At 44.9% G+C, this 26,008-nt stretch overlaps 1 protein-coding gene across 2 annotated transcripts in view; it reads right to left on the reverse strand.

The window, feature by feature from the left end:
* Nucleotides 1-9,851, reverse strand: part of LOC110510203 (A disintegrin and metalloproteinase with thrombospondin motifs 2) — an 89,569-nt gene extending 79,718 nt beyond the window's left edge. For both annotated transcript variants that reach the window (XM_036967492.1, XM_036967493.1), the window contains exons 1-2: nt 9,699-9,851; nt 8,157-8,581 (exon numbers count right to left, since the gene is read on the reverse strand). In XM_036967492.1, the coding sequence (XP_036823387.1) occupies nt 8,157-8,581; nt 9,699-9,783 (510 nt within the window). In that variant the 5' untranslated portion in view covers nt 9,784-9,851. The remainder of the gene's footprint in view (nt 1-8,156; nt 8,582-9,698) is intronic.
* Nucleotides 9,852-26,008: the final 16,157 nt, after the last annotated feature.

Below are 26,008 nucleotides of genomic sequence, written 5' to 3' on the forward strand. Positions count from 1 at the left end.
ATACTGTGTTAATTGTCAGCCTTTTCAACATAATCTAACACATTATCAATCGATTACATTCAATCAAATCTGAGATGAGATGTTTTGTTGACCTTTCGAAATGAATTGTGCCAGTTGTTATTATGGCAAGTGAAATAGACACTCAGATTGTGCCACCAAATCTCTGGGATTCAAGGATTAATGAGTCCTGGAGCAAACTTGATTTTGATCCCGAGTTGGATACAGTATAAAGTCCTGAATTAACATAAACAAGTCAAAATCGTCAGTTTCAAACAAATAAAATATCATCAACCATGTTCATTTTCAAGCCTGGCAAGAATCAAAAAGGTGCTATGATGTACAGGCCAAAGCTACTTTTGATTTGAGTTGGATTGTTGATGTTCATTCCAGTAATCTCCTTCATTTCTCTGTTAACCACTGGCAACAGGAATGTAGAACATCAGAGAGAGTAGAAACTGAAACCCCTTTTGGGCTGCCTCCCTTCACTGTTCATTACAAGCTGTCACTCAAACTCACAGCAGCAGAACTCCTCTAACAGGTGTCAGGAATCAACACAACCACATCAATATTAATATCAACACACGAAGATAAATGCCCAATAAAACAATAACTATATAAAGTGAAATATGCTCTAGTCTGGTCTAACGCACACAGTCTCCCTCTCTCTCAAACTCTCACACACACACACACACACACACACATACGTTAAAATGGTCAGGTCAGATCTCACATGTCTTGACTGCCTTATGAATTCTCTTGGTTAACATCCACGGCACACTGCTGTTTTCATTTTGGAGAATGCAACTCCTGCAGGGATTGGACGAGCCAGGTGGCTGACATCACATCTCCTACTGTAACTACAGACGGGTCCAGACGGAAACCTTCAAGACCAAATCTCCTCCTCTTCATTCCCACTCATCACTTTCACATTGCATTTTGGATAGAGTCACAAACAACCCTTTGTCCATGTGCGCTCTGAGACTCTTTTCCTTTAAAACGTCTTTCTATACGGGTCACACTCCTCCTACACACCGTGAAATACATCAACAACTTTAAATGCTACGGTGTCAGTCATGGAATTCTTCCAAACGCAATAAATATATATATATTTATTGCGTTTGGAAGAATTCCATGACTGACACCGTAGCATTTAAAGTTGTTGATATATATATATATATATTAAATCTGTGTAATTGGACTGAGTCTCGTGGCACCGAAAGAAAGCTGACACAGAACCAAAAAAAACACACATTACAAGATATTTATTGGCTTCCATGTTTGTGATGAGTGTTCTCTAAGGAGGTCAGCTGTATTCAGGTGTATAGATAGATACCTGTTCTCTACCGCAACCGCAGAGGCCTTGTGTCTTCCAGGTCAAAGATGCTCTTTTCACTCCAGCTGGGCCTGTTCTCTCAACTATAAATCCTGACAAGCATGTCAATATGTCCCTTTGAATGTAACACGCCTACTAGACAAGGCCTACAGCCTGATGGACTGGGTCTACAGCCTGCTGGACAGGGCCTACTGTAACGGTTTTGACTTGAGGTTATTATTTATAGGGGTGCCAGGTAGGTTGTGCCTACCAGAGAAAACATTGGTTTCTCCTTTTAGTTTGGGAGGGAATGAGTCCCATCTGGTCCGTCTAGTCTACACCAATACAAAGGACTTATGTAAAAGTCAGGATGGAAATAAACTTTTCATAAACCCGTAAAACATTGTAAAGAACTTCAAAAACAACTATATTATTTTGCGTGGGTTGTATTAGCAACATCAATGATTACACACACATATAATAATATAACACAATGAGTTCTGTCTGGTTCCTCCAGAAATGTCCTGTACCTCGGGCCTAAAAAGAGTCCAGCCCGGTAAAGGAGTTCAGTGAACTCAAGTGACTTTTGTCACGCAATGTTTGTCCGTTCATTCCGTGTAGCGTAAACCCAGTATTAATCATACAATCAATATAACAATAATTTTACCACAGAACTTTAAAGCGTATCAGCTCTTACTAATTCCTCAACTACATCTAACTACATAAATCATCACCGTATACATCATATCAAAACAAATGAAATACCGTATACAAAAAGGTGGTAGTCAGTCGGTCAGTCAGACAATCCAATCCGCCAACAGATCTCCAGCGGAGAAAGGCCACGAAGAACAGAGAGGTGTAGTCCACGGACGCAAAGAGTGGATCCGATCCTGGGTAAACTCTCTTAGGCTACAAAACACACGTTTAACAGCAACAAAACAACCGGAATAGAGAAGCTTCGGGAACTGAGGGTTGAACACATCCTCAGTCACGTCTCCATCACAACCCCACTTTTGCGCAGCTGATGCTGGCTATTTAATTGGGAATTAAAGGAAAAGCGCACTATTGGAAGGAGCTGCACTGAGACGGTTCAGAAAAATTCAGGGCCGTCACACAACAGCCTGCTGGTCTGGGCCTACAGCCACATGGACTGGGCCTACAGCCTGCTGGACTGTGCCTACAGCCAGGTGTACTGGGCCTACAGCCAGGTGGACTGGGCCTACAGCCTGCAGGACTGGGTCTATAGCCTGCTGGACTGGGCCTACAGCCAGATGGACTGGGCCTACAGTCAGATGGACTGGGTCTACAGCCTGCTGGACTGGGCCTACAGCCAGATGGACTGGGCCTACAGCCTGCTGGATGTACTAGGCCTACAGCCTGCTGGACTGGGTCTATAGCCTGCTGGACTGGGCCTACAGCCTGCTGGACTGAGTCTACAGCCTGCTGGACTGGGTCTATAGCCTGTTGGACTGGGTCTATAGCCTGCTGGACTGGGCCTACAGCCTGCTGGATTGGGTCTATAGCCTGCTGGACTGGGCCTACAGCCAGATGGACTGGGCCTACAGCCTGCTGGACTGTGCCTACAGCCTGCTGGACTGTGCCTACAGCCAGGTGTACTGGGCCTACAGCCAGGTGGACTGGGCCTACAGCCTGCAGGACTGGGTCTATAGCCTGCTGGACTGGGCCTACAGCCAGATGGACTGGGCCTACAGTCAGATGGACTGGGTCTACAGCCTGCTGGACTGGGCCTACAGCCAGATGGACTGGGCCTACAGCCTGCTGGATGTACTAGGCCTACAGCCTGCTGGACTGGGTCTATAGCCTGTTGGACTGGGTCTATAGCCTGCTGGACTGGGCCTACAGCCTGCTGGATTGGGTCTATAGCCTGCTGGACTGGGCCTACAGCCAGATGGACTGGGCCTACAGCCAGATGGACTGGGTCTACAGCCTGCTGGACTGGGCCTACAGCCAGATGGACTGGGCTTACAGCCTGCTGGATGTACTGGGCCTACAGCCTGCTGGACTGGGTCTATAGCCTGCTGGATGTACTGGGCCTACAGCCTGCTGGACTGAGTCTACAGCCTGCTGGACTGGGTCTATAGACTGTTGGACTGGGACTATAGCCTGCTGGACTGAGTCTACAGCCTGCTGGACTGGGTCTACAGCCTGCTGGACTGGGTCTACAGCCTGCTGGACTGGGTCTATAGCCTGCTGGACTGGGTCTATAGCCTGCTGGACTGGGCCTACAGCCTGCTGGACTGGGCCTACAGCCTCTTGTACTGGGTCTATAGCCTGCTGGACTGAGTCTACAACCTGCTGGACTGGGTCTACAGCCTGCTGGACTGGGTCTACAGCCTGCTGGACTGGGTCTATAGCCTGCTGGACTGGGCCTACAGCCTGCTGGACTGGGCCTACAGCCTGCTGGACTGGGTCTATAGCCTGCTGGACTGGGCCTACAGCCAGATGGACTGGGTCTACAGCCTGCTGGACTAGGTCTATAGCCTGCTGGACTGGGCCTACAGCCAGATGGACTGGGTCTATAGCCTGCTGGACTAGGTCTATAGCCTGCTGGACTGGGCCTACAGCCTGTTGGACTGGGTCTACAGCCTGCTGGACTGGGTCTACAGCCTGCTGGACTGGGTCTACAGCCTGTTGGACTGGGTCTACAGCCTGTTGGACTGGGTCTACAGCCTGCTGGACTAGGTCTATAGCCTGTTGGACTGGGTCTACAGCCTGCTGGACTAGGTCTATAGCCTGCTGGACTGGGCCTACAGCCAGATGGACTGGGTCTATAGCCTGCTGGACTAGGTCTATAGCCTGCTGGACTGGGCCTACAGCCAGATGGATGAGCGATGGAGAGAGGGAAGAAAATAACACCAGAAGAATGCCATCTTGTATTCTACAATTAGGACTGAGGTTTCCATCCACACTCAAACAGAAACGAATCTAAACTCCTGGTGAGAGGAAAGAAAGTGTGCCTGTGTAGTCACAGTGGGCTCCCCACTCTGTCCTTCCAATGGAATAACCAAAGGCCACAGCTACTCCATAGAGAGCCAGGGGATTCTGGAATGGCCCTACCCGAAAAGTGTTCCTCTTTCACCCCTCTCCATGGCCCGCTCAACACCACAAAGAGAGTGACCCAAACCAGGGAGAGGTGCGACAGATGGCTGAAACAGTCAGCCCTGGTCCAATTTGGTGCATTTTGGCTCAACATTGATTTGAGAAGGCTCGGAGGTTGTGTAATTACTGACACAGCTACAAACACCCCAGCCACATCCGTGCCAGGGGAGCAACATGAACAAAATTCATACAACTTGATTATAGCACAAAAGTTAACCCAACTAAATAAGTTACATTTTTTTTGTTTTACCTTTATTTAACTAGGCAAGTCAGTTAAGAACAAACTCTTATTTTCAATGACGGCCTAGTGGGTTAACTGCCTGTTCAGGGGCAGAATGACAGAATTGTACCTTGTCAGCTCGGGGATTTGAACTTGCAACCTTCTGGTTACTAGTCCAACACTCTAACCACTAGGCTACCCTGCTGCCACCTATGTTGAGAAAAGACCCCTGGGATCACAGAAACTTGAGAAAGGTATGCATCTTTGTCACTAGGTTAAACACAGCTGACATAGGCTATGTCGTGCAAAGGCTGAAGGTTTTCCAACCAACACAGAAACCATCACAACGCAAAATTGCTTCATTTCCTGAACTTTTGGGAAGCGTGTGGTCTGTATGGGATTATGGTGTCTTTGGTGGCTTGATTGAAAGTTGGATAAGACTACCAGCTGTTCTTACTGTTTGTAGTACAGAAGGCTTTCTTAAACTATGGATCCGTACCCAAAGTGGGTCCTGGGCATGTGAGAGGTGGGCTGTGAGTTATGACAATACATCTATAATCACACACTATTTATTCTTAATTTGTGTTATTGGAGGACGATTTGGGTCATGGTGGAACGGTCAATGTCTCATTCGGGTCTCGAGCTGTAAAAGTTTAAGAACCCTTGTAGTAGAGGATTGACTGCTATGATATTATAACACAGAGAAAGTGATATGTAAGTTATATTTAATTATAATTCAGCAACGCAATGCATCTCTGGAACAAGGTCAAATGGGACAGATCACACAGAGAAGGGATGAGGGAAAAAATAGATAGATATCACACACACACACAGAGACTTTAAACTGACAGGCTGACCCCTCAGGACAAATTGCATAAGAGGATGGTTTCCATGACAACTGTCTGTAGCATAGGCCACAGCAGATTTGCTCAGGCCACCCAATCTAATTTAGCCTGGGTACCAGTCTCTTTAGCTAATCCACTCCATGTCATGTGCCAAGGAGACTGGCCTTTCTGCCATCTTCAAATATGAACGTTCTATCATTAATGAGCTCGAGGAAAACAGAGGATTTGATCATGATTCGATCACCCTCACAGCTATCTTCCAATCACAACAAAAAATGTATGCACATTTTGGAACTCTTATCTTTTTTTCTCCACAGAACACGTTGGTATTCGGTTGCTAAGCAACAGTTTTTTGTTTGTTCAGATGCTCACATCTAAATTCTCAAACTAAATGCATACAACAATTTCAACCACAAAATGTCTACGTTTTGATTTTAAGCATCAAAATACAACTTACTTTGTTATAAATTCTAATTTCGAAGCTCCACATGATGTCATGGAAAATAATAATGTTTTTTCCAACAACCAATGAGCAACTCCGCTGTAAATTCAGCGCATATTGAACATTGACATTGCCGAAAGACCAGTATTTTTTGGCAATGACAAGGAGTGGCGGGTGAAATGTTAGCTAAAGAGACTGGTAATCACACTAAATCTAACCTAAGAGGCCATACCAACACATCACTTTTTTTCTGAGAATCATTTGGTGGATGTCACTTCCTCCTACAGATACTGTGGCAATGGCAACAGCTTGTGCCTCTGCTTGTAGGGCATTCCTTACTCACTTGTCTCTTAGCAGGGGTCCAGGACCAGCATCATGCCCCTGCCCTTCTCAGTGCAGCAGCCTACTCTGGACCCGTATTCATAAAGAATCTTGGAGTAGGAGTACTGATCTAGGATCAGTTTTATATTTTAGATCATAATGAATACACGGAGGGACCTGATCTTAGATCAGCACTCTTTCCTTCTCTGAGACACTTTATGTACACAAGCTCCACTTTGCTGCTGGTCTGCTGCAGTCTGCTAATGGTGGTACTCATGCCTGGCCTGCAGTACCAATGACCTGGGGCCGACCAGCAATGACCCGCATACTGAATACTGCCACCCTGCCTGGTGGAGGCCAATCAGCAATGACCTGCATACTGAATACTGCCACACTGCCTGGTGGAGGCCAATCAGCAATGACCTGCATACTGAATACTGCCACCCTGCCTGGTGGAGGCCAACCAGCAATGCCAAGCAGGGAGAAGTTTGTTTCATTATGAGATTACAGCTTTAGTTTAGTTTACAATCCTATATTTTGATGCAGACCATATGAAAAACATCTGCCTACATGGAAAATATCCTCAGTCCTTCTGTGCAGTGATACACAACCACAACAATCTACCAGGGCAGTGGTTCCACTTTTCAATCTCTCCTGCCTCTTGGATGACCTCAGTCTAACCCTCTTTATTACTATGGCATTTCCCCCTCTGTCGATCAACTAAAGCTAGTAATTGAAGTCACTCATGGACAGACACTCGCCAGTGAGACTGTCCGTGTTTGAAGACCAGTCTTTCCCTTGATGGTTGTTTTCTGACACTGCAATCTGGATCTGTTTATTGGACAGTTCTGATCATAGCACTGCGGAGTGATTTGTCCAGGGGACATGGTAAACAACACGGTGTAAAGAGAGAAAATCACAGTGGTGTCTTTTTTTAACAAATTGTTTATCGCTAATTCTAAACGCAGACTTGTCTGAAACCTACCTTGAGAGAGTATTAGTGTGTGTGTCTCTAAGGAGTATATTTAATTAAACAGAGGGGATTTCAGCTAAACTATTTCATGTGATCATTAATAAGGAGACGTGGTTTATTTCCTGCAGGGTGGGAGGGAGAGGGGATGAAGCAGCTGTTTGAGATATGAAGTGTTAGCCTCCAGGCACTAAAACCTCCCCTGGGCCTCCCACCTCCAACAGCACAGAGACCTGCATACTGAATGCCGCCACCCTGCCTGGTGGAGGCCAATCCGCAATGACCTGCATACTGAATACTGCCACACTGCCCTTGTGGAGGCCAATCAGCAATGACCTGCATACTGAATACTGCCACCCTGTCTGGTGGAGGCCAATCAGCAATGACCTGCATACTGAATACTGCCACACTGCCCTTGTGGAGGCCAATCAGCAATGACCTGCATACTGAATACTGCCACCCTGCCTGGTGGAGGCCAATCAGCAATGACCCGCATACTGAATACTGCCACCCTGCCTGGTGGAGGCCAATCAGCAATGACCTGCATACTGAATACTGCCACCCTGCCTGGTGGAGGCCAACCAGCAATGCCAAGCAGGGAGAAGTTTGTTTCATTATGAGATTACAGCTTTAGTTTAGTTTACAATCCTATATTTTGATGCAGACCATATGAAAAACATCTGCCTTACATGGAAAATATCCTCAGTCCTTCTGTGCAGTGATACACAACCACAACAATCTACCAGGGCAGTAGTTCCACTTTTCAACCTCTCCTGCCTCTTGGATGACCTCAGTCTAACCCTCTTTATTACTATGGCATTTCCCCCTCTGTCGATCAACTGAAGCCACCTAATACGTTCTACAGGCGTACTAGCAGGTTAATAACTATACATGAGGGATACATTCCTCAACAATGCAGCACTTACCAGGCCATCACAGTTGCTGAGAGCGACGGATGTGTCCCTGACGTTGGTGACCTCTCCTACATAAAAGCAGTCGCTCTCCAGTAGAGGCTCGTAGCGGGTCTGGTTGCCCTCCTCATGCCACTCCACTTTAGCTCCGGGGGCCACCAGCCTGGAGTTGAGGCGCAGGTGCAGGTGAAGCTCCCGGCCAAACACAGTGACGTTGTAGAAGAGTGTCTCCCTGTGCCTGGCGGTGCCATCTCCTTCCTCCAGGTCTCCATGGTTGGGGTCTGAGGTGGCTGCAGCCTCCCTCCTCCAGCGTCTGTAGACCTGCTGGTGCTGGCTGTCCAGCTGATTTGCGGAGACAGCACCTGAGAGGAAGCGGCCTTCTGCGTCAGTGTTCACAGGCCTCACCACCAAATATTCCCTCAGGACATGCTGCAGAGACTCTGTGTGCAAAGGGAGAGACAGTCACACACTGATCAATACACACACAATCATGCATAGGAGCTCAGATGCACATAGTCACACAAGCACGCACACACACTCAAGCAGGTACAGCTTTGGTATCTAAATAGCATGGGTAAATAAATAAATATGCTGGGTCTCACTTGATAAACATGACATCATACAATGTGAATCTGTGATTAATATAGATCAGACATTTTACAGCCACAACTGACTTTGGTATATTCCCTACCATATCAAATAAACCACAGGCAACAAGAAACCTGGACAATAGGCCTATCAAACAGCGTTTTAAACTTCGGTGTGCCAATTGCCAAAGTGTTCACGCCCGTTCCCCGCGCGCAGATGAGCATGCGTTTTACACGGTAGGTAGGTAGGTAGGTAGGCAGACTATCATTCTTTAGTAATTTCAAATTCTATGTTTACAACAAGACTACACACGACTGTATCCATCACTTTTGTCCACTTCAGTTTAGATTGGAAGCAGTGACCCACCCAGTAGGTGACGCAGGGAAGCACGCGTCAAGACAGTGTGATGCTCAAAGCTGTCAATTTGAAATAATCGAGGTCGTATTTAAATGAATTAAATTGAAGTGTCAAGTTTAATTTAATTCCAACCATTTATTTTCAAGTCAAAATGTAAATTATTATTTGGAGAGGTCGTTGTTGTTGTTTTTAGGCAAACTAATAGCCTAACTGCTGTAAAAACTTCAACTATAAATTAGCAAATGTACGACTTATCAATAGTGCATGATGAATCTGCCATTAGAATGTTCTTTACATGCTGAATTTGAGCGCACGTAAACTGTGTTTGGATGCAAAATAAATGGGGAAAAAGTTGGTGTCATGCAAAAGAAATGGAAACCTTACTGAGACACTGCATTGTTTATAAACAAACTACAGAGCCTTACCAACTCCAGGATATTTATGTTTCTGTCAAATATTATTGAACATTTCTGGGCTACGAAATAACCTCTGTAAAATTGACGTGCATCAAGAGTCGAATCGTGATCAGAACATATTCTCAACCGTGGTGCCTAGGTTAAGCTTTACACAACTGTATTAAACGTAGCCTATAATATCACAAATCCCACATACCTATGCTATTGGATAAATAAAGTCCATTCGCGTGAATTAGTTGCAGAAAAATGATAAAGAATGCAAATCCAGTCGTAACATCCATTGCAGGTCCGAAGAAAAAGACCGCACAGGATAGAGGCGGACTTTGAGATTCTAGATAAACGATCTACCAGCCCCTAACCCTCCCGAACAGATCTTAAAGCTCTCTCTCTCTCTCTCTCTCTCTCTCTCTCTCTCTCTCTCTCGATATTTGATAGTGTTCACAGTGACAGCTGAAAAACATCCACTCTCTCAATTGCTATTAAATGTCACATTCTCACTTACAGGGAACATTGATAACGATATAGCTCAAATATTTGCCCACTTTAAATCGATTACAAACTTTACAAATTGACATAAGACATATCGGTGTGGGAACCAGCACTTTCCATCACCCAATGACATTTCCATGGTCTGTGGAGCATAACCTAATAATAGTAATACTGCTACTGCTACTAATACAACTACTGCTACTACTACTACTACTGCTACTATTACTACTACTGCTACTATCACTACTACAGATATTACTACTACTGCTACTGCTACTACTACTGTTACTACTGCTACTACTACAATTGCAGCTACTACTACAGCTACTGCTACTACTACTACTATTACTACTTATACCACTGCTACTACTACTAATACTGCTACTACTGCATCTACTACTACTAATAATAATAATACTACTACTGCTTCTACTACTGCTACTATTATTATTATTACTACAGCTACTACTACTACAACTACTACTACTACTACTACTTCTACTAGCACTGTTACTGCTACTACCACTACTACTATAACTACTACGACTACTACTACTACTACTGCTACTGCTAGTACTACTAGTACTACTACTACTGCAGCTACTACGATTACTACTACTACTGTTAGTACTGATACTACTGCTACTATTACTACTACTGCTATTACTACTATTACCTATATCACTACTACTGCTACTACTACAGCTACTGCTACTACTGCTGCTACTAGTACTACAAGTAGTAGTACTGTTACTGCTACTACAAGTAGTACTGTTACTGCTACAACTACTACTACTACTTATACTACTACTACAGCTACTACTACAGCTAATGGTACGGCTACTACTGCTAGTACTACTACTGCTTCTACAATTTGGTTTATTTGATTTAACCTTTATTTAACTAAACAAGTCAGTTAATAACTTATTCTTATTTACAATGACGGCCTTCCGCCGCCCAAACCTTAACCTGGACGGCGTTGGGCCAATTGTGCAGCACCCTATGGAACTTCCAATCACGGCCGGTTGTGATACAGCCTAGAATCGAACCAGGTTCTGTAGTGACGCCTCTAGCACTGAGATGCAGTTCCTTAGACCGCAGCGCCACTCGGGAGCCCAAGTGATATGATTAATACTACTGGTACTACCACTATTACTTTTACTGCTATTACCACTACTACTACTATTACTACTACTGCTACTACTACTGCTACTACTGCTACTACTACTACTAGCACCAATAATGCTACTACTACTATACTACTACTACTGCTGCTACTGCTATTACTACTACTAATACTGTTACTACTACTACTACTACTGCTACTACTGCTACTACTACTACTGCTGCTAATACTACTGCTACTACTACTACTATACTACTACTACTGCTACTACTGCTATTACTACTACTAATACTATTACTACTACTGCTACTACTACCGCTATTACTACTACTACTACTACTACTACTACTGCTTCTTCTACTAATACTACTGCTATTACTACTACTGCTACTTCTATTGCCACTACTACTACTACTACTAATAATAATAATACATATGAATGCAATTTAGACAGATACTTTTATCCAATGTGACTTACAGTGCATGCATGCTACATTAAGTACGGATGTTCAGGGGGAAATGCAACCCACTATCATGGCGTTGCAAGCGCCTTGCTCTACCATCAGAGCTACAGACTAGAGGACCACTTCCACTACTATAGCTACTACTGCTACATCTACTACTACTATTACTACTACTGCTACTACTAATGTTACTACTAATAATAATATTAATAATACTGCTACTTCTGCTGCTACTACTACTGCTACTACTAATGTTACTACTAATAATAATATTAATAATACTGCTACTTCTGCTGCTACTACTACTGCTGCTACTACTACTGCTACTGCTGCTACTACTGCTGCTACTGCTACTACTACTACTGCTGCTACTACTACTGCTGCTACTGCTACTACTACTACTGCTACTACTACTACTACTGCTGCTACTACTACTGCTACTGCTGCTACTGCTACTACTGCTGCTACTGCTACTACTACTACTGCTGCTACTGCTGCTGCTTCTACTGCTACTACTACTACTGCTGCTACTACTGCTGCTACTGCTGCTACTGCTGCTACTGCTGCTACTACTACTACTGCTGCTACTACTACTACTGCTGCTACTACTACTGCTACTGCTAATACTGCTACTACTACTACTACTGCTGCTACTGCTGCTGCTTCTACTGCTACTACTACTACTGCTGCTACTACTGCTGCTACTGCTAATACTGCTGCTACTACTACTGCTGCTGCTGCTACTACTACTACTGCTACTGCTACTACTACTACTGCTGCTACTGCTACTGCTACTACTGCGACTGCTGCTACTACTACTGCTACTGCTGCTACTACTGCTGCTACTGCTACTACTACTGCTACTGCTGCTACTGCTAGTACTACTACTGCTACTACTAATAATACTGCTACTACATCCACTACTGCTACTACTAGTACTACTTCTACTGTTACTACTACTACTAAAAATAATAATATTGCTACTTCTGCTGCTACTACTACTACTACCTCTACTACTTCCAAAGCTACTACAACTACTGCTATTGCTACTACTTCTACTACTACTACTGCTACTACTACTGCTGCTACTACTTCTACTACTGCTACTACTACTACTGCTATTGCTACTACTTCTACTACTACTACTACTACTACTGCTATTGCTACTTCTACTACTGCTACTACTGCTATTGCTACTTCTACTACTGCTACTACTTCTACTGTTATTGCTACTACTTCTACTACTAGTACTGCTACTACTACTACTACTACTAATAATAATAATAGTAATAATAAATGCCATTTAGACAGACACTTTCATCCAATGTGACTTACAGTCATGCATGCTTACATTTTAGGGGGAAATTGAATTCACTATCCTGGCATGACAAGCTTCATGCTCTACCAACTGAGCTACAGACTAGAGGACTGCTTAACAATGTCCCTAGGGAGGTCACTATTCTAGAGGAGTGACATGGGCTCAGGAGGCTGGCCCTAGACTGGGGGCTCCAAGCCCATGAATCAGGGAGGCTGCTGGCCCTAGACTGGGGGGATCCAAGCCCATGGATCGGGGAGGAGGCTAGCCCTAGACTGGGGGCTCCAAGCCCATGGAGCAGGGAGATGGCTGGTCCTAGAATGAACCACATAGATATCCAGAATCATCCAACTCCATTATGCCAGCTGTCCCCCTCCTCACATGCTCCATCCACACAGCCTATGTCTTCCACTCCATCATCTGACGCTTACCCCTGAGACCAACCCAGGCTGTCTGCAAGTTGTATTACTTGTGATTTGGCCACCAAAGCCCTAAACTCTCCTGGCCACTGATGGATTGTTTGGGATAGAATCATAAATTATTCAATTACCCAGGTGGTTTTCCAGACTTACATCAGTGATGTTCAGATGAACTGTCTTTCTACAGCCCACATTGCAGCCACTGGGGATAACACTGTTCACCCATGGCACCTTAGGGAAACACTGCAAACTACACCTAGAAAAAAATGTAAATGCAACAATTGTAAATATTTTACTGAGTTACAGTTCATATAAGGAAATCAGTCAATTGGAATTAATTAATTAGGCCCTAATTTATGGATTTCACATGACTGGGAATACATTTTTGCATGGATTAGAAAACTGTTGTGAACACCATTTTCCTCATGCAGTGCGACATCTCCTTCACATAGATTTGATCAGGCTGTTCATTGTGGCCTGTGGAATGTTGTCCCAGTACTCTTCAATGGCTGTGCGAAGTTGCTGGATATTGGTGTGAACTGGAACATGTTGTCGTACGTGTCGATCCAGAGCATCCCAAACATGCTCAATGGATGACATGTCTGGTGAGTATGCAGGCAATGAAAGAACTGGGATACTTACAACTTCCAGGAATTGTGTATAGATCCTTGTGACATCGGGCCATGCATTATCATGCTGAAATATTAGGTGATGGCGACGGATGAATGGGCCTCAGGATATCATTACGGTATCTCTGTGTATGCAAAATGCAATTGGGTTTGTTGTCCGGAGCTGGTGCCTGCCCATACCATAACCCCACCGCCACCATGGGGCACTAGGTTCACAACGTTGACATCAGCAAACCACTCGCCCACACAACGCCATTTACGCTGTCTGCCATCTTCCCGGTACAGTTGAATCCAGGATTCATCTGTAAAAAGCACGCTTCTCCAGCGTGCCAGTGGCCATCGAAGGTGAGCATTTTGCCCACTGAAGTTGATTACGATGCCAAAATGCAGCCAGGTCAAGACCCTAGTGAGGACAATGAGCACACAGATGAGCTTTCCTGAGACTGTTTATGACAGTTTGTCCAGTAATTCTTTGGTTGTGTGAACGCACATTTTCATCAGCTGTCCGGGTGGCTGGCGATCCCGCAGGTGAAGAAACTGGATGTGGAGGTCCTGGGCTGGCGTGGTTACATTTCGCCTGCGGTTGTGAGACTTGCTGGACGTACTGCCAAATTCTCTAAAACAACATTGGAGGCAGCTTTTGGTAGATAAATTACCATTACATTCTCTGGTAACAGCTCTGGAGGACTTTCCTGCAGTCAGCATGCCAATTGCATGCTCCCTCAAAACTTGATACATCTGTGGCATTGTGTTGTGTGACAAAACTGCACAGTTTAGAGTGGCCTTTTATTGTCCCCAGCACAAGGTGCACCTGTGTTGTGATTATGTTGCTTAATCAGCTTCTTGATATGCCACACCTGTCAGGAGGATGGATTATCTTGGAGAAATGCTCACTAACAGGGATGTAAACAAATGTGTGCACAATATTTGAGAGAAATACTTTTTTTTGTGCGTATGGAAAATTTCTGGGATCTATTATTTCAGCTCATGAAACATGGGACTAATACTTTACATGTTGCGTTTTAATTTTTTGTTCAGTAATATTTCAAGTTGAGTTGAAAATAGCTTTCAATGGTTTAGAAAATGTAACGGAATTCCTCTTCTTCAGGTGAGGAGTAGCAAGGATCAGACCAATGTGCAGCGTGGTAAGTGTCCATAATGATATATTTAATAAATCAACAGAACACTGAACAAAATAACAAAAGTACAAACAACCAACCGAAACAGTCCCGTATGGTGAAAACACTAACACAGGATACAACCACCCACAAAACACAATAGAAAACAGGCTACCTAAATATGGCTCCCAATCAGAGACAACGACTGACACCTGCCTCTGATTGAGAACCATACTAGGCCAAACACATAGAAATATAACAACAGAACAAAACATAGAAAAACAACATAGAATGCCCACCCCAACTCACGCCCTGACCAACTAAAATAAAGACGTAAAAAAGGAACTAAGGTCAGAACGTGACAGAAAAATTATGGTGAATTACTTTTACGTTTGACTGAATTATGACAGTAACCAACATACAGTAGAACTGCTATTCCCACCCAAGCAGACAACCCATATCTTCTTATTACGGGTGTAGGATTTTAATTGGATCACCCTATTGAAGGAGAACATCCCTGAAATGCAGGACATTTAAAATGTGTAGTGTATTTGAGGTTTAAAAAGGCTTCTGAAGTTTGTAATTTCCACGAAACAATTTTAGGCTTGACTTTCCCCTCACCAAAAAATTGACCAATGCCTACAAAAATGTCCATTAATTATAATTCACATAGTAACTCACATTTCCTGTTCCTGCAGGACTATTTTCAAATTAAGATCCTACATTTGTTTATGTGAAGATTTGGCCACTGTAGCGTTTAAAATATACTTTCCATGCCTTTACAATCTCCATCATATTATGTGACAGTGCGGTATAAATTCACTGCTACTACGCACATGGCTCACATGGCAGGCCATATTCTGTTATCTTCCACCGCAGATCATTTTCGATGGGCCCCTGAAATGGAATTCATTGAAACGTGCGGACACCAAGTTCATAGAATGATAAGATAAATCCCTTCATGACCATTGGATTGTTGAAAATAAGAATTGAATTGTGAATTGTGTGTCAAATTCAGCACAACTTTTACTCTCTGTTCTGAACGTACTAGGCGTCCAGTTCTGTTAGCCTTTAGCCGTACCCTTATCCTACTCCTCCTCTGTTCCTCTGGTGATGTAGAGGTTAATCCAGGCCCTGCAGTGTCTACCTCCACTCCCATCCCCCAGGCTCTCTCATTTGTTGACTTCTGCAACCGTAAAAGCCTTGGTTTCATGCATGTTAACATTAGAAGCCTCCTCCCTAAGTTTGTTTTATTCACTGCCCTAGCACACTCCACCAATCTGGATGTCCTAGCCCTGTCTGAATCCTGGCTTAGGAAGACCACCAAAAATTCGGAAATTTCCATTCCTAACTATAACATTTTCCGACAAGATAGAACTGCCAAAGGAGGCGGTGTTGCAATTTACTGCAAAGATAACTTGCAGAGTTCTGTCTTACTATCCAGGTCTGTACCCAAACAATTTGAGCTTCTACTTCTAAAAATCCACCTCTCCAGAAACAAGTCTCTCACCGTTGCCGCTTGCTATAGACCACCCTCTGCCCCCAGCTGTGCCCTCGACACCATATGTGATTTGATTGCCCCCATCTATCTTCTGAGCTCGTGCTGCTAGGTGACCTAAACTGGGACATGCTTAACACCCCGGCCATCCTACAATCTAAGCTTGATACCCTCAATCTCACACAATTTATCAATGAACCTACCAGATATAACCCCAAATCCATAAACACAGGCACCCTCATAGATATCATCCTAACTAACTTACCCTCCAAATACACCTCTGCTGTTTTCAACCAAGATCTCAGCGATCACTGCCTCATTGCCTGCATCCGTAATGGGTCTGCGAGCATACGACCACCCCTCATCACTGTCAAACGCTCCCTAAAACACTTCTGCGAGCAGGCCTTTCTAATCGACCTGGCCGGAGTATCCTGGAATCACATTGACCTCATCCCGACAGTAGAGGATGCCTGGTTATTCTTTAAAAGTGCCTTCCTCACCATCTTAAATAGGCATGCTCCATTCAAAAAAATTTGAACCAGGAATAGATATAGCCATTAGTTCACTCCAGACCTGTCTACTCTTGACCAGCACAAAAACATCCTGTGGCAATCTGCATTAGCATCGAATAGCCCCCGTGATATGCAACTTTTCAGGGAAGTTAGGAACCAATATACACAGGCAGTTGGGAAAGTTAAGGCTAGCTTTTTTAAACAGAAATTTGCATCCTGCAGTACAAACAAAAAAGTTCTGGGACACTGTAAAGTCCATAAAGAATAAGAGCACCTCCTCCCAGCTACCCACTACTCTGAGGCTAGGAAACACTGTTACAACCAACAAATCCACTATAATTGAGAATTTCAATAAGCATTTCTCTACGGCTGGCCATGCTTTCCACCTGGCTACCCCTACCCCGGTCAACTGCCCGGCACCCTCCACAGCAACCCGCCCAAGCCCCCACCATTTCTCCTTCACCCATATCCAGATAGCTGATGTTCTGAAAGAGCTGCAAAATCTGGACCCCTATAAATCAGCCGGGCTAGACAATCTGGACCCTCTCTTTCTTTTTTGTTCCCTATTACTAACCTGTTCAATCTCTCTTTCATATCGTCTGAGATTCCCAAAGATTGGAAAGCTGCCGCGGTCATCCCCCTCTTCAAAGGGGGAGACACTCTAGACCCAAACTGCTACAGACCTATATCTATCCTACCCTGCATCTCTAAGGTCTTCGAAAGCCAAGTTAACAAACAGATTACTGACCATTTTGAATCACACCGTACCTTCTCCGCAATGCAATCTGGTTTCCGAGCTGGTCATGGGTGCACGTCAGCCACGCTCAAGGTCCTTAACGATATCATAACCGCCATCGATAAGAGACATTACTGTGCAGCTGTATTCATCGACCTGGCCAAGGCTTTCAACTCTGTCAATCACGACATTCTTATTGGCAGACTCAACAGCCTTGGTTTCTCAAATGACTGCCTCGCCTGGTTCACCAACTACTTCTCTGATAGAGCTCAGTGTGTCAAATCGGAGGGCCTGTTGTCCGGACCTCTGGCAGTCTCTATGGGGGTGCCACAGGGTTCAATTCTCGGACCGACTCTCTTCTCTGTATACATCAATGATGTCGCTCTTGCTGCTGGTGATTCTCTGATCCACCTCTACGCAGACGACACCATTCTGTATACTTCCGGCCCTTCTTTAGACACTGTGTTAACTAACCTCCAGATGAGCTTCAATGCCATACAACTCTCCTTCCTTGGCCTCCAACTGCTCTTAAACGCAAATATATCTAAATGCATGCTATTCAACCGATCATTGCCCACACCTGCCCGCCCATCCAGCATCACTACTCTGGACGGCTCTGACTTAGAATACATGGATAACTACGCAATACCTAGGTGTCTGGCTAGACTGTAAACTCTCCTTCCAGAATCACATTAAGCATCTCCAATCCAAAATTAAATCTGGAATCGGCTTCCTATTTCACAACAAAGCTTCCTTCACTCATGCTGCCAAACATACCCTCGTAAAACTGACCATCCTACCGATCCTTGACTTCGGCGATGTCATCTATAAAATAGCCTCCAACACTCTACTCAGCAAACTGGATGTAGTCTATCACAGTGCCATCCGTTTTGCCACCAAAGCCCCATACACTACTCACCACTGCGACCTATACGCTCTCATTGGCTGGCCCTCGCTTCATACTCGTCGCCAAACTCACTGGCTACAGGTTATCTACAAGTCTCTGCTAGGTAAAGCCCCACCCTATCTCAGCTCGCTGGTCACCATAGCAGCACCCATTTGTAACACGTGCTCCAGCAGGTATATCTCACTGGTCACCCCCAAAACCAATTCCTCCTTTGGTCGCCTTTCCTTCCAGTTCTCTGCTGCCACTGACTGGAACGAACTGCAAAAATCACTGAAGCTGGAGATTCCCATCTCCCTCACTAGCTTTAAGAACCAGCTATCAGAGCAGCTCACAGATCACTGCACCTGTTCATAGCCCATCTGTATACAGCCCATCTATCTACCTCATCCCCATACTGTATTTATTTATTTTGCTCCTTTTGCACCACAGTATCTCTACTTGCACATCCATCTTTTGCACATCTACCATTCCAGTGTTTAATTGCTATATTGTAATTACTTCGCAACCATGGCCTATTTATTGCCTTAACTCCCTTATTTGACCTAATTTGCACTCACTGTATATAAACTTTGTTTTCTTTTTTTCTACTGTATTATTGACTGAATGTTTTGTTCATTCCATGTGTAACTCTGTGTTGTTGTATGTGTTGAACTGCTATGCTTTATCTTGGCCAGGTCGCAGTAGCAAATGAGAACTTGTTCTCAACTAGCTTACCTGGTTAAATTAAGGTGAAATAAAAAATAAAAAAAATAAATAAAAAGCTGTTCTAAAGGAAGTGAACAAGATGGATTATGTGAACCTGAATGTGTCTGGGTGGCACAACTATGTTAGCCTACTGAGCTAAAGCCTTGGCATTTGCTCAAGTAGTTAACCTAAGTCTTCAGATCTCAGGCACGGGTTGCTCATCACACAGTGTGGTTCATCAAACCACCTCGTTACACAAGGACGAGCTACAACCAACAAGATGAGAACACCACGCCAAAGGCTTCCATAGGCAGGGTAGCAGGGTAGCCTAGTGGATAGAGTGTTGAACTAGTAACCATAAAGGTTGCAAGTTCAAATCCCCAAGCTGACAAGGTACATATCTGTCGGTCTGCCCCTGAACAGGCAGTTAACCCCCTGTTCCTAGGCCGTCATTGAAAATAAGAATTTGTTCTTAACTGACTTTCCTAGTTAAATAAAGGTAAAAAAAAATATGATGTGCATGACCTCATGTTCCTCATCCTGCCAAATGAGGGATTGTCTATTTTTTAAGTATTAATATTTGACACCGTGGCCAGTTGTCTGACTGCCTCTACAGTATGTTAGTTGAAAAGTGTGTTTGTAAAAGCAGATGGTCATGTATATTAATACTTGCTATAATACCGAACCCCAGAGGCATATTCCCATATGCAGGAATATTTTCCTTTAACCCCTGCCTCTGTAACTTGCTCAGTCATCATTATTCGCAAATTCATTTAGGATTATGCATAATCATGGTAGCATCCACATGAATGTAGAAGAGTTTAGAAACATTATATTCTTATTTACATTCTTATTTACAGTAAAAGTGACTCCAAAATTACAAAGTACGTTATTTACCATTCATTTCTACTGGGCACAAAATAATCTGAAACAACCAAAACAAACAATAAATGCATCCAACAAGTTTGTAGAGTCAAGCTTGATGTTATCATTATGTGCTAGGAATATGTGACCAAATACTAATCTTTTGGCTACTTTAATACACATACAGTGTAAGTGAATTTGTCCCAAAAACTTTTGGTCCCTTAAAATGGGAGGACTATATACAAAAAGTGCTGTAATTTCTAAAAGATTCACCCGACATGGATGAGTATACCCTCATATTAATGCTGACAGTCTGCACTTCAACCTCATCGTCATTCTATCATTTCAAATCCAAAGTGCTGGAGTACAGAGACAAAACAACAAACATTTCACTGTCCTAATAATTACACTGGATGTTTCCTAGTAGTGTCATGATCAGCCTAAGCTCTTCTCTACTTTAATACCAAACCTCACAAACGAATTGTTGCCCTTAGAATGGTTTGATTTCAAAAACAAAAAAAACAGGAGCATTAATCCGTCTCTTTATTATAAAATCAATATTCGGCCTTGATTGACCCCTGTGCACTGGACTTGATCCCAACTGGGGGATAGATGCCCAAGCTACAGTCCCATGGAGAGAGAGGGACCCTCTAGTGGGACTTGTAACTGTTGTGTGCTCTTTATTGAGAAGGGCTGCAGTTGTATAACTGCTGGCCCACAACTGGAGCGCCGCCTAGTCTGAGTGTCCTGCCAGGCCGTGTGTTTCCCATTTACTCTCCTATTCCCTCCAATCGTCCCTTCTTCCATCCCTCTCTCCCTCGCTCCCTGCTCCCCCAGAAAAGCTCAGCACTAGCCTGGCACGGGCCCTGCACATCACATCCCTGCAGAGGCTGCGACTGGTTCACATGCGTGGGTGGGCAGGCGGACTAACTGACAGACACATGCACTAGGATACACATGCACTAACACTGGAGAGCACACGTCCACAGATACATGCATACGTATTTGTGCACTGTGTTTACTATAATCTTTATATGGGGTTATATTCTGTTAGAATAGCTACATCTAAAATGAGTCCAAATTTAAGATTTTTAGTTCCAACCGCCGTGCTTTTGTGAGACACAGAGTAAGTGAACAAATCATCTGGTTTGGGATGAGTTGGACCGCAGAGGGAAGGAAAAGCAGCCAACAAGTGCTCAGTATATGTAGGAACTCCTTCAAGACTGTCGGAAAAGCATTCCAGGTGAAGCTGGTTGAGAGAATGACAAGAGTGTGCAAAACTGTCATCAAGGCAAAGGGTGGCTACTTTGAAGAATCTCAAATGTAAAATATGTTTAGATTTGTTTAACACTTTTTTGGTTACTACATGATTCCATATGTGTTATTTCAATACAGAGTCAGGAATAACAAGGCACGGTATGCTGACATAGAGAAAAGCTCTTCAAGTGAAGACGAACCACTGCAGGTCTGAGCAGTAAAGCATGGTACAAGCCGCGCTGCCATTACCGCATGCTAACACTTTGACAACGTGAACTATACCAGGTTCAGACACTACTTCTCTGTCAGCTCACTAAGCTGATTGGCTAACTCCCAGGAAGTGGTAGTCTGCTGCAATATGTGATTGGTTCTCACTGTAGGTCCAGAAGGCCCACAGGGCTTCCCTGGTGTCTGTTGTTAGTTAATTAGTCTTCACGCAGATGTAAAAGGCGGAAAACAACATAGCAGAGCGATACAGAGCATCCCCCTCTCCTCCTCTACTCTCCCCTCCCCTCATCCTCCTCCCCTCCTCTCATCCTCCTCCCCCTCCTCCTCCTCCTCTCCCCTCCCCTTCCTCGCCTCCTCCTCCTCTCCCCTTCTCTCATCATCCTCCCCCTCCTCCCCTCCTCTCCTCCTCCTCTCCCCCTCCCCTCCCCTCCCCTCCCCCTCCTCGCCTCCTCCTCCTCTCCCCCTCCTCCTCTCCCCTCTTAGAGTATGTGAAGATGTAATGAATTGAGAAAGAGAGATTGGTCCTGTGATAGTCTGAGAGCTAAGCAGAAACAGCATGTGATCCTTGCTGGCAAAGTGTGCCAAGCGTGCTGTCTCCAATTCCATGATCAAAGCAGTTGAAATGTTGGACAGGAATGAAGTGGAATGGAAAGGAAGGGAACGCTGCAATGAAGAGTATCACCAGGGTTTACCAGAACAGTTTGTTTTCACAGCTAGTTTTAACACCAGAGCAGCAGATCTGTAAGGCCCAATTTAAGAAATAAACCCTGAAAAATCCCTCAATAAATACAGAGCATTCAGAAAGTATTCACACCACTTGACCTATTCCACATTTGGTTCTGTGACAGCCGGAATTCAAAATGTATAAAAATGTCTCACCCATCTACACACAATACCCATAATGACAAAGTGAAAACATGTTTTTACAAATATTTGCAAATTTATTGAACATGAAATACAGAAATATCTCATTTACAAAAGTATTCACACCCCTGAGTTAATACATGTTAGAATCACCTTTGGCAGAGATTACAGCTGTGAGTCTTTCTGGGCAAGTCTCTAAGAGCTTTGCACACCTGGACTGTACAATATTTGCCCATTATTTTTTTCTAAATGTTTCAAGCTCTGTCAAATTGATTATTGATCATTGCTAGACAATCTTTTTCAAGTCTTTCCATAGATTTTCTAGCAGATTTAAGTCAAAACTGTACCTCGGACACTCAGTGTCATGTATTGTCATGTTGTGTCTTGTTTCTGTCCTTTCCCTTCACCCTGTCTCCCTCTGCTGGTCGTTATTAGGTTACCTTTTCTCCCCCTCTTTCCCCCAGCTGTTCCTTGTCTCCTCCTAACTACCTCGTCACCCCTTTTCCCACCTGTTCCCTTTTTCCCTCTGATTAGTCCTCTATATCTCTCTCTGTTTTTGTTCCTGTCTTTGTCGGATTCTTGTTTGTGTTATTCATGCCTGAACCAGACTATCGTCATGTTTGCTGCAACCTTGTCCTGTCCTGTCGGAATCTGCCGGTCCATCTGAGCCTACGTATGTTTTGTTATTAAAGAAGCTCTGTTTACGTTAATTCGCTTTTGGGTCCTCATTCACGCACCGTAACAGAAGAATCCGACCAAGAATGGACCCAGCGACTTCGGATCCTCTCCACTCAGCCGTCGAGATCCAGGGAGCGATGCTAGGCAGACACGAGCAGGAATTGTCTGCTGCTCGACATGCCGTTGAGACCCTGGCCACCCAAGTCTCCAACCTCACAGACAAGGTCCACCCTTGCGCGTATTTTTCTCATCGCCTGTCGCCGTCGGAACGTAACTATGATGTGGGAAACCGCGAACTGCTCGCCATCCGCTTAGCCCTAGGCGAATGGCGACAGTGGTTGGAGGGGGCGACCGTTCCTTTTGTCGTTTGGACTGACCATAGGAACCTTGAGTACATCCGTTCTGCCAAACGACTTAATGCGCGTCAGGCGCGCTGGGCGCTGTTTTTCGCTCGTTTCGAGTTCGTGATTTCTTATCGTCCGGGCTCTAAGAACACCAAGCCTGATGCTTTATCTCGTCTCTTCAGTTCTTCAGTAGCCTCCACTGACCCCGAGGGGATTCTCCCTGAGGGGCGTGTTGTCGGGTTGACTGTCTGGGGAATTGAGAGGCCCTCCTGCCGGCCGTCTCAGGCCGCTTCCCATTCCCTCTCGACCGTGGTCTCACATCGCCTTAGATTTTGTCACCGGACTGCCTTCGTCAGCGGGGAAGACTGTTATTCTTACGGTTGTCGACAGGTTCTCTAAGGCGGCTCATTTTATTCCCCTTGCTAAGCTTCCTTCTGCTAAAGAGACGGCACAAATCATCATCGAGAATGTTTTCAGAATTCATGGCCTTCCGTCAGACGTCGTTTCGGACAGAGGTCCGCAATTCACGTCTCAATTTTGGAGGGAGTTTTGCCGTTTGATTGGGGCTTCCGTCAGTCTCTCTTCCGGCTTTCACCCCCAGTCTAACGGTCAAGCAGAACGGGCCAATCAGACTATTGGTCGCATCTTACGCAGTCTTTCTTTTCGCAACCCTGCGTCTTGGTCAGAACAGCTCCCCTGGGCAGAATACGCCCACAACTCGCTTCCTTCGTCTGCGACCGGGCTATCTCCTTTTCAGAGTAGCCTCGGGTACCAGCCTCCGCTGTTCTCATCTCAGTTCGCCGAGTCCAGCGTCCCCTCCGCTCAGGCTTTTGTCCAACGTTGCGAGCGCACCTGGAAGAGGGTCAGGTCTGCACTTTGCCGTTATAGGGCGCAGACTGTGAGGGCTGCTAATAAGCGTAGAACCAAGAGTCCTAGATATTGTCGCGGTCAGAGAGTTTGGCTCTCCACTCAGAACCTTCCCCTTAAGACCGCTTCTCGCAAGTTGACCCCGCGGTTCATTGGTCCGTTCCGTATTTCCCAGATCATTAATCCTGTCGCAGTTCGACTTCTTCTTCCGCGATATCTTCGTCGCGTCCACCCGGTCTTCCATGTCTCCTGTGTCAAGCCCGTTCTTCGCGCCCCCGCTCGTCTTCCCCCCCCCCCCCCCCCATCCTTGTCGAGGGCGCACCCATCTACAGGGTCCGTAGGATTTTGGACATGCGTCCTCGGGGCCGTGGTCATCAGTACCTAGTAGATTGGGAGGGGTACGGTCCTGAGGAGAGGAGTTGGGTTCCCTCTCGGGACGTGCTGGACCGTGCGCTGATCGATGATTTCCTCCGTTGCCGCCAGGTTTCCTCCTCGAGTGCGCCAGGAGGCGCTCGGTGAGTGGGGGGGTACTGTCATGTATTGTCATGTTGTGTCTTGTTTCTGTCCTTTCCCTTCACCCTGTCTCCCTCTGCTGGTCGTTATTAGGTTACCTTTTCTCCCCCTCTTTCCCCCAGCTGTTCCTTGTCTCCTCCTAACTACCTCGTCACCCCTTTTCCCACCTGTTCCCTTTTTCCCTCTGATTAGTCCTCTATATCTCTCTCTGTTTTTGTTCCTGTCTTTGTCGGATTCTTGTTTGTGTTATTCATGCCTGAACCAGACTATCGTCATGTTTGCTGCAACCTTGTCCTGTCCTGTCGGAATCTGCCGGTCCATCTGAGCCTACGTATGTTTTGTTATTAAAGAAGCTCTGTTTACGTTAATTCGCTTTTGGGTCCTCATTCACGCACCGTAACACTCAGGAACATTGACTGTCTTCTTGGTAAGCAACTCCAGTGTAGATTTGCCCTTGTGTTTTAGGTTATTCTCCTGCTGAAAGGTTAATTTTTCCCCCACTGTCTGATGGAATGCTGACTGAACACGGTTTTCCTCTAGGATTTTGCTTGTGCTTGGACCCATTTTGTTGATTTTTTATGCTGAAAAACTCTCCAGTCCGTAACGATTACAAGCATACTCATAACATGATGCAGCCACCACTATGCTTTAAAATATGTAGAGCGGTACTCAGTACTGTGTTGTATTGGATTTGCCCCAAACATAACACTTTGTATTCTGGTCAAAAGTTCATTGCTTTCCCACATTTTTTGCAGTATTACTTTAGTGCCGTGTTGCGACAGGATGTATGTTTTGGAATATTTGTATTCTGTTCAGGCTTCCTTCTTTTCACTCTGTCATTTAGGTTAGTATTGTGGAGTAACTACAATGCTGTTGATTCATCCTCAGTTTTCTCTTATCACAGCCATTATACTCAGTAACTACTTCAAAGTAACCATTGGCATTATGGTGAAATCTATGAGCGGATTCCTTCCTCTCCGGAAACTGAGTCAGG

This window comes from Oncorhynchus mykiss, chromosome Y (genome assembly GCF_013265735.2).
Source record: "Oncorhynchus mykiss isolate Arlee chromosome Y, USDA_OmykA_1.1, whole genome shotgun sequence".
Lineage (NCBI taxonomy): Eukaryota > Metazoa > Chordata > Actinopteri > Salmoniformes > Salmonidae > Oncorhynchus > Oncorhynchus mykiss.